The sequence below is a fragment of the Apodemus sylvaticus genome, chromosome 6 (genome assembly GCF_947179515.1).
Source record: "Apodemus sylvaticus chromosome 6, mApoSyl1.1, whole genome shotgun sequence".
In the NCBI taxonomy this organism is placed as follows: Eukaryota; Metazoa; Chordata; class Mammalia; order Rodentia; family Muridae; genus Apodemus; species Apodemus sylvaticus.
Window position 1 is genome coordinate 3,819,721 of NC_067477.1, and position 12,211 is coordinate 3,831,931.

General features: G+C 40.1%; 1 protein-coding gene across 2 annotated transcripts in view; it reads right to left on the reverse strand.

The window, feature by feature from the left end:
- Positions 1–1,728: 1,728 nt before the first annotated feature.
- The window catches only part of Esyt2 (extended synaptotagmin 2), a 103,047-nt gene continuing 92,564 nt past the window's right edge, over positions 1,729–12,211 (reverse strand). For both annotated transcript variants that reach the window (XM_052184846.1, XM_052184847.1), the window contains 7 exons: positions 11,567–11,716; positions 9,009–9,382; positions 7,943–8,041; positions 7,117–7,248; positions 6,146–6,251; positions 4,798–4,847; positions 1,729–4,691 (listed from right to left, as the gene is read on the reverse strand). In XM_052184846.1, the coding sequence (XP_052040806.1) occupies positions 4,646–4,691; positions 4,798–4,847; positions 6,146–6,251; positions 7,117–7,248; positions 7,943–8,041; positions 9,009–9,382; positions 11,567–11,716 (957 nt within the window). In that variant the 3' untranslated portion in view covers positions 1,729–4,645. The remainder of the gene's footprint in view (positions 4,692–4,797; positions 4,848–6,145; positions 6,252–7,116; positions 7,249–7,942; positions 8,042–9,008; positions 9,383–11,566; positions 11,717–12,211) is intronic.

A 12,211-nucleotide genomic window follows, 5' to 3' on the forward strand; every position in this document is an offset into this window, starting at 1 on the left:
AATTTTTCCAAGAGTTCTAGAATAGCATCAAATAATTTAAGACTTCCTGGGTTATTTTGTATTTTCATGATTCAGATGTTTTTGAGGTAATTATGCCATTAGCCTTTTATCTTTATTATATTATTTACATGTTTCATTACATTTATCTTTAGCCTTTATTAAAATGGCAAGAGGTAACTAGAATTCTTTGAAGTTAAACTCATTAAATGAGAGTCCTATACAGTTTGTAAGTGTTTATAGATCATTCATTCAACAGATATGTGGGTTAGCCATCAAAAATTAATACTCATACAGTCTCTGCTCTTAGTAGATTATAGTCTAGGCAGAAAGATTATAAGGAATACTCAACTGAAACTTTGTTAAGTAAGATGAACAGAAGTAACATGGTGCCAAGGATCTGAATCATGGAGGCTGCTTAAGATTAGACTATTGGTAAAGGACACTGAAAAAAAACAAAACCCAACTTTACATCATATGAAAGGAAATGGGGAGGAAATGAGCAGGCTCACATCCTGTGAAAAGCATCATGGGGATGCTGAGGTGGGAAGAAGCATGGTAATTAAACTTGAGGACAAGTAGACCCTGGAGGAAATGTGGTTTGCAAAGTCTCAAGGAGCGGGAGAGATGATAGACTCTTAGTCTTCATTGCAAAAGCAATGGAAAATAGCAGTTGAGATTTGTTTTTAAAATAAAGACGGAAGCAATGGAGAACTGGGAGTTGACAGTAGAAGAGACAAGATGGGTGTGAGGCAGTAGCAGAAGTAGGTATGTCTTCAGGTTAGGATTAAAGACTTAGTATGTGTGTATATGAGGGAGGGAGCCAGGGAAGGATGCTGTTTAATCCTCAGCTCTGGTACCTAGACAGAGACAAAGACAGGAGGGAACCATGCTAGAATGAGTAGAAGAAAGGTACTATGATAGTCTATTCATGATCCTAATTTGTAAAACACAGATAGTCAGTGACATTCAAATTACAAAATAAAAATGAAAAAACAACAACAAAGAAACATGTATTCTAATATTTAGAGTGTAGGTAAGAGAGAAAAAGAGAAAGAGGTCTTTTTTTTTTTTTTTTTTTTTTTTTGGAGCACCAACAGTGAAGAGTAGTGCGGTAAAGGTTAGGGTTATAGCTCAATGCATAGTGTCCTAAGACCTTTTTTTTTTTTTTTAAAATGAATGTAAACAAAGGTATTGTTAAGGATAAAGAAACTAAACTTGGAGCATACAATTGTAATCTCAACTTTTAGGACGCTAAGGCCGGAGGACTGTTAATTGAAAGCCAGTCTTGGCTACCCTTTTCAACAAAGTCAAGCAAAGGTGGCATTTCAGCACGCATATAAATAAACTAATAGGGTTAAATGTGAAGACGCTAAAGAAAGACGCAGAGTACGTCCTCAAGCCTACCTGAGACACTGGGTACCCACGCATTTGCCCTGTGTTCAAACCGTCTATATCAGCATCTTGTTTGGGGACTTCTCAGTATTCCAGTCTTATTTAGTGTACTTTTCCTACTCAGAAATTGCCCTTCAAAGAGCTGCTTGCAAAACTTAGAGTCTGTGAGCTACATGAAGGAGAGTCAAGCTAGGATGGGAACAAGAGGACTATCAAACCACATGAACAGTGAAAGAATGCACAAAGAGCATATACCTGACACAGCATGTGGGCTTTCCAGATTAGCTGTTCCCACACTAACCTTGTTTAAGAGACAGACAAAAAACATATTACGAGTACACTAACATAAAGGTTTTATTGAATAAATACATGTGCTGTTGTATAAAATTAAGCAGAAAGGACATTCTATGATTAAAACAAACAAACAAACAAACAAACAACAAAAAATAAAAACCACCTTCTATGGCCCACCTCTACAGTGGGTAATCCAGATGGGACCAGTCACTGCAGCAGTCTGGACTCTGCATCTGCCTGAGGTTTTTAAACTAATCCTAAACACTTCTGCATAGGGACTGCCTGTACAAGAAATACAGAGTGCAAAATACAAATGGTGGAACATATGGTTGCAAGGCTGCTTTTGTTTTCATCTGAAACTTGAAAACACCTTTGTACTTTAAGGCACAGGATAAGCCACCACATGAATAAGTTAGCAGAGCTGTACTTCAAATCACTAATTTCCCTCATTGGTTTGGCTCAAAGTAGAAAACTTAACATTCTTTTTTCCTAGATAAGTCATTAAAAACTAAAAGTTAACATTTTGAGAACTGAAAAGTATCTTCTATCTTCAGGACACTGGAGTGTGCCTTGATGGCAAGTCAGCCCTCCTCATGCAGCACACAGAGCTACAACTAGGTGGGCTAGTATTACTGGACCTACTCTCTCCACATAGACTGGAGATGCTACGTGAAGACTCAGATGATGCACGTGGGGGCACTGTCACTGAACTCATTGGTATCAGCTTTTGTGACTAAAACAGGGATCATGCTGACTTATTAGGGGATGGTACCCTTAACTGTACTCAATTTGCCTAATTAATCATGAAATGCATTCCATTAAATAAAATATACACTGAACAGATTAAGTCTATGGGAGCAAAACTAAGATAGACAGGTTGTTGTTGAAAAAAAACATTGACATGATACAATTTCAGAAAAAAGAATCTCCTTTATAGACAGAAGCCCTTCAATGGACCTAATTAAAAAGACACTTAAGGAAAAAAAAAATCTAATACCATGGTCAAGGAACTAGTTTTAATAAGATATTACCTGCCTTTCTCCTGCAACTAAAATGCCACCCTTAAGTATTTTATGTGCATATATGTTCATGTGTATACATACACATAAACTTTCTCCCAATCCTGCCCACTAATGAAAAAAAATTTATAAACAGGATTCAGAGGAAGGTGTCAGATGGCAGGGGAGAGATTACTCTGACCCCTATGACTACCTGGGATGTGACGTGGAGAGCCACAGACTCCATTACAACTGTACATGGTACATTACAAACTGAGGCACACTTTCATCTTCTAGACAGGAGAGTGTAAAAGGAACACTCGATATTCATCACAGGCACTTTGGTATGTTTGGTCACATAAGCTTCCCATAGGTTGTTTAATTCCGGGAAGCATGTGAATGGAACTACTCCAATTTTGATTACAAAGCTGTATTTTCCTGCTATAAGTGTACATAGTTTTAAATAAATGATCTCATAGCCGAAAAGCCCTTTTCATCCTGGAGGTTAAAATGCATACTGAAAAGAATCTTCCTACATTTGTGTATCTTTTGTTTGCAGACATGCATAGCTTATAATACTGTGACATGGTCTCACCTCACAAGAGGTTTGAGGACTCTTACATATGCTTTTCTCAATCTAAAAATAAAAGGATTCTAAAATAAAATTTGTATCAACATCTGGCATGGCACAAGATGAAGATATCCAGAAAATGTCAAGCCGGACAGCAGCCTGCTGGCACTGGGCAGGATCTTTATTACGTATGGGGAAGCACAGGTAGCTCCCACCCAGAGGTGTGTGTCCTGTGTGTGGACCCAGGGCCAGGTGCTCCTGTCAAGAGCAAGTGCAGTGTAGTCTTTAGCACAGCACCCTTTGTGACTACACATCCATCCCATTTCACCTCTTTACAGTAACAACAGACCTGTCTTCCCAGGGTTAGACACATGGACTAAACAAATGAGGCTTGCATCTCTCTTGATAACACCTTAATTCTAGTATTGAAGATTAGTTCCTATGCTTTGGGCAAAGTATAATGTATGTTTCTTTTTCCCAAGACAGAGTTTTGCTGTGTAGCCCAGGCTGCCCTTTAACACTTGGGTCTTCCTGGCATGGCCTCCCATACTCTGGGATTACAGATGTGAGGTACAACGCCTATCATGTGTGTATCTCTGTACTATTCATAAATCTGTTATAACAAACAATTACACAAATAAACAGCACATTTCTTTCTTATGTAATCAATTTCAGATGAGTATACTGTGATTCTCAAGAGCCTTGACAATGCTCTTGGTATTGTCCATTACTCAGTTATACAACTTTTTAAATAAGCCATTCACTGACTTCTCACTGTATTTTCCTATTTATAATAATGTTAATAATTTGAAATTTCTCTTATCATTCATACTAGATATAAAAATTCTAATATTTAATAATCTTTCCATTTTTCTCTTTAAAAAGCCATACCATACAACAAACAGATCTATGAGAACATTTTGCTGAAAAGATGAAAATGATTATTTATCACAGAACGTAGTAAGTCTTAGAAGAAAATACGTATTTCCTTAATACATTTTCTTCTTTATCCAAACCAACATGTAGGTATTATAAAAAAGATTCTATTTACATGGTGTAGTGCACCTCCAGGATGCAGGACAAGACAGAAACAAGTCCAGGTATCTTCATTCCAACATTTACGGCTGACAGAGCCCCACACAGTACAGGAACACATCACTACACCACTGCACACTGTAGTGCCTGGCAAAGCGCTGGAGGAAACTCAACAAGGAGATTCAACAATAATATTGGCCAAATTTCCTACAATGCCAAGTTTTATAAAACTGTTAAGGTATGTATAACTAAATACTGAAAACTATAAAAATAGCATTGGTACGTCTGCGAGAAAGTGTGTTCCATGTTGAGGTGGCACGTGATACACTGAGAAACAGGCCTACATCCAGCGTAGCTACGTGATCACCTGTGGTCTTGTCCCATCTTCCGTGAGGTCATACCTGAGAAAGCACAGAAAAGTACAACAGGCTTGGGTCAGGCTTTGGGATGATAAGCACAGCTAGGTTTCTCTGGGAACTGCCTGCAACTTGGGACAGGGGCACTCACCACTGGGTCCAGCCCTTGGCGAGTTCTTCAGATGCCAGAGCTACCAGCACCTGCCGATTAAAAGAAAGTACTGTGAAAATTACTGGGAAATTCCTTTTAGATCATTCACCTCTCTAAATTCTTAACAATATGAAAATATCATGTTTTGAGGTTCTCATTTTTAAAAATCCTTTTAACTTTTACACAGCTGAGTATATTCAAGAGATTCTTCTTGTATCTAATAGTATTACAGTTATTATGAAACACATACAGAGGCAGTTTATGGAGATACTAGCAAATCATTAATGGCAGTGTGATTTGTATATGAAGTGACTATAAAAAGCTCTTGTTTCTTTTTTTAAAAATTGTTTGTTTATTTATTTATTTAATATGTATGAGTACACTATAGCTGTACTGATGGTTGTAAGCCATGGTTGCTGGGAATTTTGAATTCAGGACCTCTGTTTGCTCCGGTCAGTCTGCTTGCTTTTTACTCCAGGCCAAGGCTCATGTTTTAAAAGCTTTGTTGCCAACTAACTGAAGGGCTCCTCGAGGTGACTAGAACCCAAAGGCTCTGACCTAATCCATGAGTTAATCGTCAGGTAGACTCATACTATGATGGCAATGGGAAATTGTGGGTGACTAGGAGTCACTAGAGATGTCCTCTGGACAGGTGTATTTTCTCTTTGGTCTCTTTGCATATCTCTGCTCTCTGGCCATTATGAGGTAGACAGCTTGGTTCTGGTTCTGACTCAGGCTCCCCACCATGACCTTCTGCCTTACAACTGGTCCAGAAATAACAGAGCCAAAGGCCTAGTCACTGAAACTTGTGAAATCAAGAGGCAAAATTAAACCTTCTCTCCTTTACATTGCCTCTCTTAGGTATTTGTCATGGCCTGGCTGATAACAGATTTTTCACTTTGCTGTTGACAAAGTAACACCTACAACTCAAAAGTCCCTTTCCCTATCTAAACCTCTTTAGACTGTAAAATAATAAATAAACCTACATCCAAATTAAATGAAAGATGGAAAAAACAAAAGAAATTTTGGAGGAAGAAGGTCAATGGCTTGCTAAAGGAAGTACATGAGTAGCTGCATGGTGAGGCTGGAGCTTGTTTGAGTGTATTTTCCTTCACGTTTTCTTCCAGTGAACTACTGAATCAGCGTTTCTTCACCTCTAAGTCCCTGATGTTAGTATGAGTAATAAGCCAATAGTAAGAATGCAGGAAAACAGCTATGTACTGATGTCTTACTACAATGTGATAAACACACATTAACTAGAGTGAGCCTCCCTTCCCACTATATAATCTATGATCTAAATTGCACTCAATTCTACAATGTGTAGTATACAAGGACTTAAAAATATCACTTTGCCAAGAAGCCCTTTATCTTTGGACAAAAAGCCACCGCTGTTCTTCACTGCCACATCCAGTGTTCTCCTTTGCACCTCAGGCAGCGAAACACTGAAGTCGAAGCTGAAATGGAAACAACACCTCATGTCAGTTCCTGATGATCCTGCTGCATTTTCTTCTAACTAAACACACTTGTGTCTGAGATTATTCCAAACACTGCTTTTTTTCTTGTTGCTGTTTCAGTGCTTACCCAGCTAACCTTAGTTTACTTAAAATTACTGCCTGAAATTAGTGAGGGGAAGGTGCCTCTAAGGAAGAAACAGAACTGGGCCAACAGACACTGATGCTATTCAACTGTATTACTTTTCTCAAAGCTAGCAGATACTACACAGTCAGAGAACTTTGAGATGGGACAGTTTGCACAGACTGATGATCCAAGGATCTCTGGCTGACCACATGCAAATCGGCCACATGCAAAGACCACACAAAGGCAGCTTCTATTTAAGGTGACCATCATGATTTGCAAAAAAATTTATCTCCACTAATTTTTGAAATTGTTTTAGAAAAAAAAGTTTTTGCAAAAATGTGTATTTTATATTACTAGCTTATACTACAAAATAAAAGTTTTAAATTATTTAATTTAGAATTCAGTATTAGTGTATGTTACCCACTAAATGAAAATTCTTCAAAGTTATCAATAGGATTCAACTTTTAGCTGGGGGCATTGGCAATACAGCCTTTAATCCCAGTACTCAGGAAGCAGAAACAGATTTCTGAGTTCAAGGCCCTGTGCAGCATCATAACTTGAACATATGATGTTTTAACATCTCTGCTTGAAGGTCAAAAGCTCCTTGACTTACTTAACAAGCAACACATGCTGAGTTATGCTAGAGAATCTTGTTTTTCCACAGGCTTTTCCTTATCAGAACAGCCCTAACGTAACATTTCATCCAGGTAGCCTCTTGGCTAAATCAAGTGTTCACTATACCTCTGATCAAACACAGGGTTTAATGTCTTCTTTGATACATGTGTTTTCCTTCTTCCTGAGCGTCTCTTGTCTGGTAATAAATACATGCGGACATATGGATCAGAGCCATCTTCCGAGAAGGCAATGAGGTTTCTTATAATACAAACCAGAGAAGACTAGATATTAGAATTCAAAAAATAAAAAGTTCCATATTAAAATTAAAATTATTTTATCATGTTTTGACTTCATAGTATCTGAACCACAAGAAGCAACACACATCAAGTTTCCCAAAGTAAGTTTTTGAATTGCTGGCTGCTGGCATCACTTTTATTTCCCTTTTATCAGCTTTGCCAGAGTAACTGCTGTCTTTATTACTTAAGCCCAGAGCGTGGGTGGACATTCACTGCCCTTGTTCTATGTTTCTCAGACTGTCCTTCTGTCAGTAAGACCCTGAGTGGCCACACTGGCTAGTTCTGAAGCACCTCTAATCATAGCTTCTGCGCAGGGTCAACCTCCTCCATGAACCTGTCCCCTGCTCTTCCCCTAGGATAACTAGTGATAAACCAAACACATTCATTTACCCCAGCCACACGCAGAGCCATGGGAGCAGCCTCTGCAGCCCCACCCTCACTCGTCACCATCTCGGCAGCCAGAATACACAGGGTCCCCATAATCCCTCTACATTTTCCAGGACCTTGTGTATCAATGCTGCCAGTTCTATTATTCACTCATGTTTTCAAAAGATTTTTATAAGCTCAAAATATCTACATGACCACTGATTCAGTGGTAGGGGAGGGATCACACGAGACAGAAATAACCTGATAACCCCAGTGGCAGTTGGCCTCACCTGCAGGAGTGCACAACCACAATGAGCTTATTCCTTTGGGAGCTGTGCCGGATAGTCAGCTGGATCTGTCCCAGAGGAGACTGTCCCAGGGTCGTCCCACTGTGGAAACAACATAATATCACCAGCTCTACCTCAACTTCAAAAAAGGTGTGCTGGACTGGTTCATGTGTACAGTAAGATAATGTCCACTCATTTAGACAAACTGGGATCTAACTGACTATGAACTTACACAATTCAAAACTTCTGAATATACACAAAGTTAAAAATTATTTCACTTGAGCGTCTGGTATTCCTTAGTTATTTACAACGACAGCTTTCCAAAGGAACATTCAAGGTACAAATGAGAGACAGAACTCTCCCTGAGACAAATGTTAATCCTATAGTTGAAGCTCCCTCTGCCTGCTGCTAGGCAAGTGCTCTATCACTGCACTACATCACCAACCTTGACCTGATCCATATGAGAGAGCAAGAAAACAGAAGGTGAGCGTATGTCAGTGAAGCCTCAGAGACACAGGTTGGCCAATGCTATATCCTGAAGTACTTTTGTAACCACTGCTACTTTTATTTCCTTATAAGTGGGTGTCATAAGAGGTTACGATATATCAGACGCATATGGTAACTGCTTTCCTCCTTATCTGAAGAAATATAAATGCCATCTATAAACCATGACAAATATCCATAGAAAATCAGTAGACTTGGTAGTGGTGAGGTTCGTATTCTGCAATGGAGAGAAGACAAGCCTCTGCCAAACCTGTGCAGGTGACACAATGTTCAACACAGTAACAGACTAGCCCTGCAGGAGTCTGTCCCTGGCACGAACTGAGTGTATGTTGTCTACACAGCTAAATTCTCTTGCCTTTTCCACCTGTGAAGCCTCTTACTCCACTACTGTTCTAACACATTCAAGGTCCTATAAAACATCAAATGTTATTTTGAAAGTCAAAGACTCAATGAGCAAAATAATAGCACAACTCAAACTTCTTTCAGAGAAGTCGAGCTATCTCCCTCCCTGTGGTGTGTGGAATGGAAACTCTGAGATGATAAACAACAATGGGGTATTAGTTACTTTTCAAGTTGGCGCAGCCTTTGTCTTAGCTCCTGAGTGGCAATGGGTAGTGATATGTCTGAGGCAATACTTGGGGTGGGTTCCTTGGCTGCCATGTGGCTTGGAGAGGCCAAAAGGCTGGAGGAGCTCCTGCCTAGGTCACGCTGCCCGAGAGGGCTGGCCTCAGGGGCCTGGGGCTTCTCCTCCATGACAAGTTTATCACCGACTCCCATGACTGGTGTTGACGGAGCAGTGTTGGTACCACCAGTGCCTGGCGACGCAGACATCTGAGATTTGATAGGCATTTTCCTCCCTTCTTTGGAGACAGAGGGCCGTTTCACTTGAGCTGAATGCTGGTAGTCTGGAGGCCTTTCTTGCTTTTCAAGTTGGAGGACCTAAGAGGGAAGCCATGGACAGCAGTGATGGCGTGACGGCTTCAGATGTATTCATCATACATTCATTTAGATGTATACATTTAGATGCATTCATCAACACATAAGTGTTTAACATTCAGCTACATTTTTACAACTCTAATCTGTTCACCTATGCAGTGATTGAAACAGGATATTACATAGAAGAAGCAAATTTTGCCAGGCATTACAACACATGCCTTTAATCCCAGCACTTGGGAGGTAGGCAGATGTCTATGAGTTTGAAACAAGCATATTCTACACAGAGAATTCAAGGACAACCAGAGCCATATATAAAGAACCTATCTCTAAAATATAAAACAAATAATTTAAAAGGGAAAAATTTAAGCAATTAAAACTACTTCTGTAATACAAACACTTTTCTATGCCTTCTTCAAGTCTCTTCCACTTGAACATATTTTAATTATGGGACAAGGCACCTACTTGTCAACCACTAAGCCATGTGCTCTTGGCAAAAGAAGAAATCTCTCATTCTTTCAGGTGGTTCGTACCAGAACTCCCAGATGAAGGAAGAATACAAAGATACCTTGCTATTCAGAAAGACATCCCCAATCAAGTGTAATACAGTAATCAAAAGACAGCCACATCATCCTGCAGACTGGGAAGGACAAACCATGAAGGCCAGGCCTGTCCTCAGCAGAACACTCTGCAGTTACTGATTTTCTCTGTTTTTATTAACCACAACCAAAGCAAACACCTTAATTTTACAGACTCCATGTACTTTACACGGTAACCAGAAGGGACCTGGAACTGGCAGCAGGTAACGTCACCATTATTTTGTCACTATAAGGTTGTGTTATGTCTTGATCATGTGCAAGAACATTTTCATAGGACCCTGTCAGACTAAATGTGTTTTAATTAAAAACAAAATGCTCATTCTTAGGGCTGGAGTATAGTTTAGTGGTGGAACACTGACCCACCATGTGCAAGGCTATGGGTTCAAACCACAGTATTAAAATAAAAAGTTGGCTCTTTATTGTGATTTATATATAATCTTTTTTGTTGTTGTTGTTGTTGTTGTTTTTTGGATTTGGTTTTTTTCGAGACAGGGTTTCTCTGTGTAGCCCTGGCTGTCCTGGAACTCACTCTGTAGACCAGGCTGGCCTCGAACTCAGAAATCCGCCTGCCTCTGCCTCCCAGAGTGCTGGGATTACAGGCGTGCGCCACCACCGCCTGGCATCTTTTTGTTTTATAGGGGTATGTGTGCCATGGTTAGAAAACAATCCTGTGGATTCAGTTCTTTGTTTTTACAAGAGAACTGAATAGGGGAAAGGTGGGGGTTCAGTGATTAAATTCAGGTTCTCAGGCTTGGGCTTTATTTGACGAGCAATCTCCTGGCCCAATTTGAATACTTTTTTCTCTTTTTTTAGTGTTAACCTTCTCCTCCTCTTCTTCCTCCTACTTAAATTACTTTTTTTTTACAGTCTAGGCATTACTACCTCCCCCATCCTGGTCCACCCTCCAATAGTTCCTCATCCAATTCCTCCTGTCTCTGATAGGATGTCCCATCCCCTCCCTCCCCGCCCCATTCTATCTCACCAGGCCTCCCCACTCCCTGGGACCTCAAATCTCTTGGAGGGTTAGGTACATCTTCTCTTACTGAGGCCAAACCAGGCAGTCCTCTGCTGTGTATGTGTTAGGGGTCTCAGAACAGCTCATGTATGCTGCCTGGTTGGTGGCTCAGTGTCTGAGAGACTTCAGGGGTCTGGCTTAATTGAGATTGCTGGTGAATACTTTTAATTAATGGCATTTCCTGTATGTTTAAGAATTTCCTATGACTAAGTACTCAGGTATTTCTACTCTGAACAAATGACATTTTTGTTCTTGTCACTTCTACCTCTTACAAGTGCTTATCAAACTGCCTTCTGAACAACCTTTGAAGATCCAGCTTTGAGGAGCAAACTCTACTGGCACATACTTATTTTGTGGGCCCTCTGGGCAGTCAATGAATCTAGCAATAAAGCGTTTGTTTAGAACAGAGTCTAGACTATCGTCCTACAACTCTGCTACAGTTTCTGCTCCGCTTCAACTACCGGTTAGCACATCACCTGATGTATGCCTGTACAAAACCACCTCTGCACAGGTGGAACTAAAGCATAACTGTGTTCTTCCCTCACACTACCGAGCCCTCTAAGAACTATGAAGTACCCGTAGAGCAATCTTCATTTTCAAGGTGCTGTTTGGCCCCGAGTTGCTGAGCTGGAACCGCTGGTTTATAGTCATGTTGTCACTTGTAAGCAGTTGACTGAGTGGGATCCTCAGGCTTCCGAGAGAACACTGATGCTGCTCATCTTTAACCTGAAAGATGCCGTACAGAAAACACTTTGAACACCAAGGAAAACAAAAAGGAATTATTAAATGAAGAATGGTCCACAGATCAACATCAACGACACACCAGCACAAAACAAAACACAATACATTTTATGTATATTATTTAAGTAGTGTGTCCAAAACTGTTAGGGAACCTCTTAGGAAAATACAGCAATATTTCTGTCGGAGGTACCTGCCCTTTCCTCAACACAAAATCATGAGAGCACAACAAAGGACATCTTGTTCATAAATCTACTGTGAGAAATTTTAGGTAAGAATTGACAGTCTAGAGGCAGGAGAGATGGTTCAGCAGTTAATAGCACTCGTCTTGCAGAGGTCCTACATTTGATTCCTAGAACATGTATGGTGGTTCACAACCATCCCTAACTCCAGTCTCTAGGAACCCAAGAACCTCTTCTGATTCCCAGGGCACCAGGGGCAAGCAAAACACTCATACACATGAAATAAATCTTTAAAAAAATT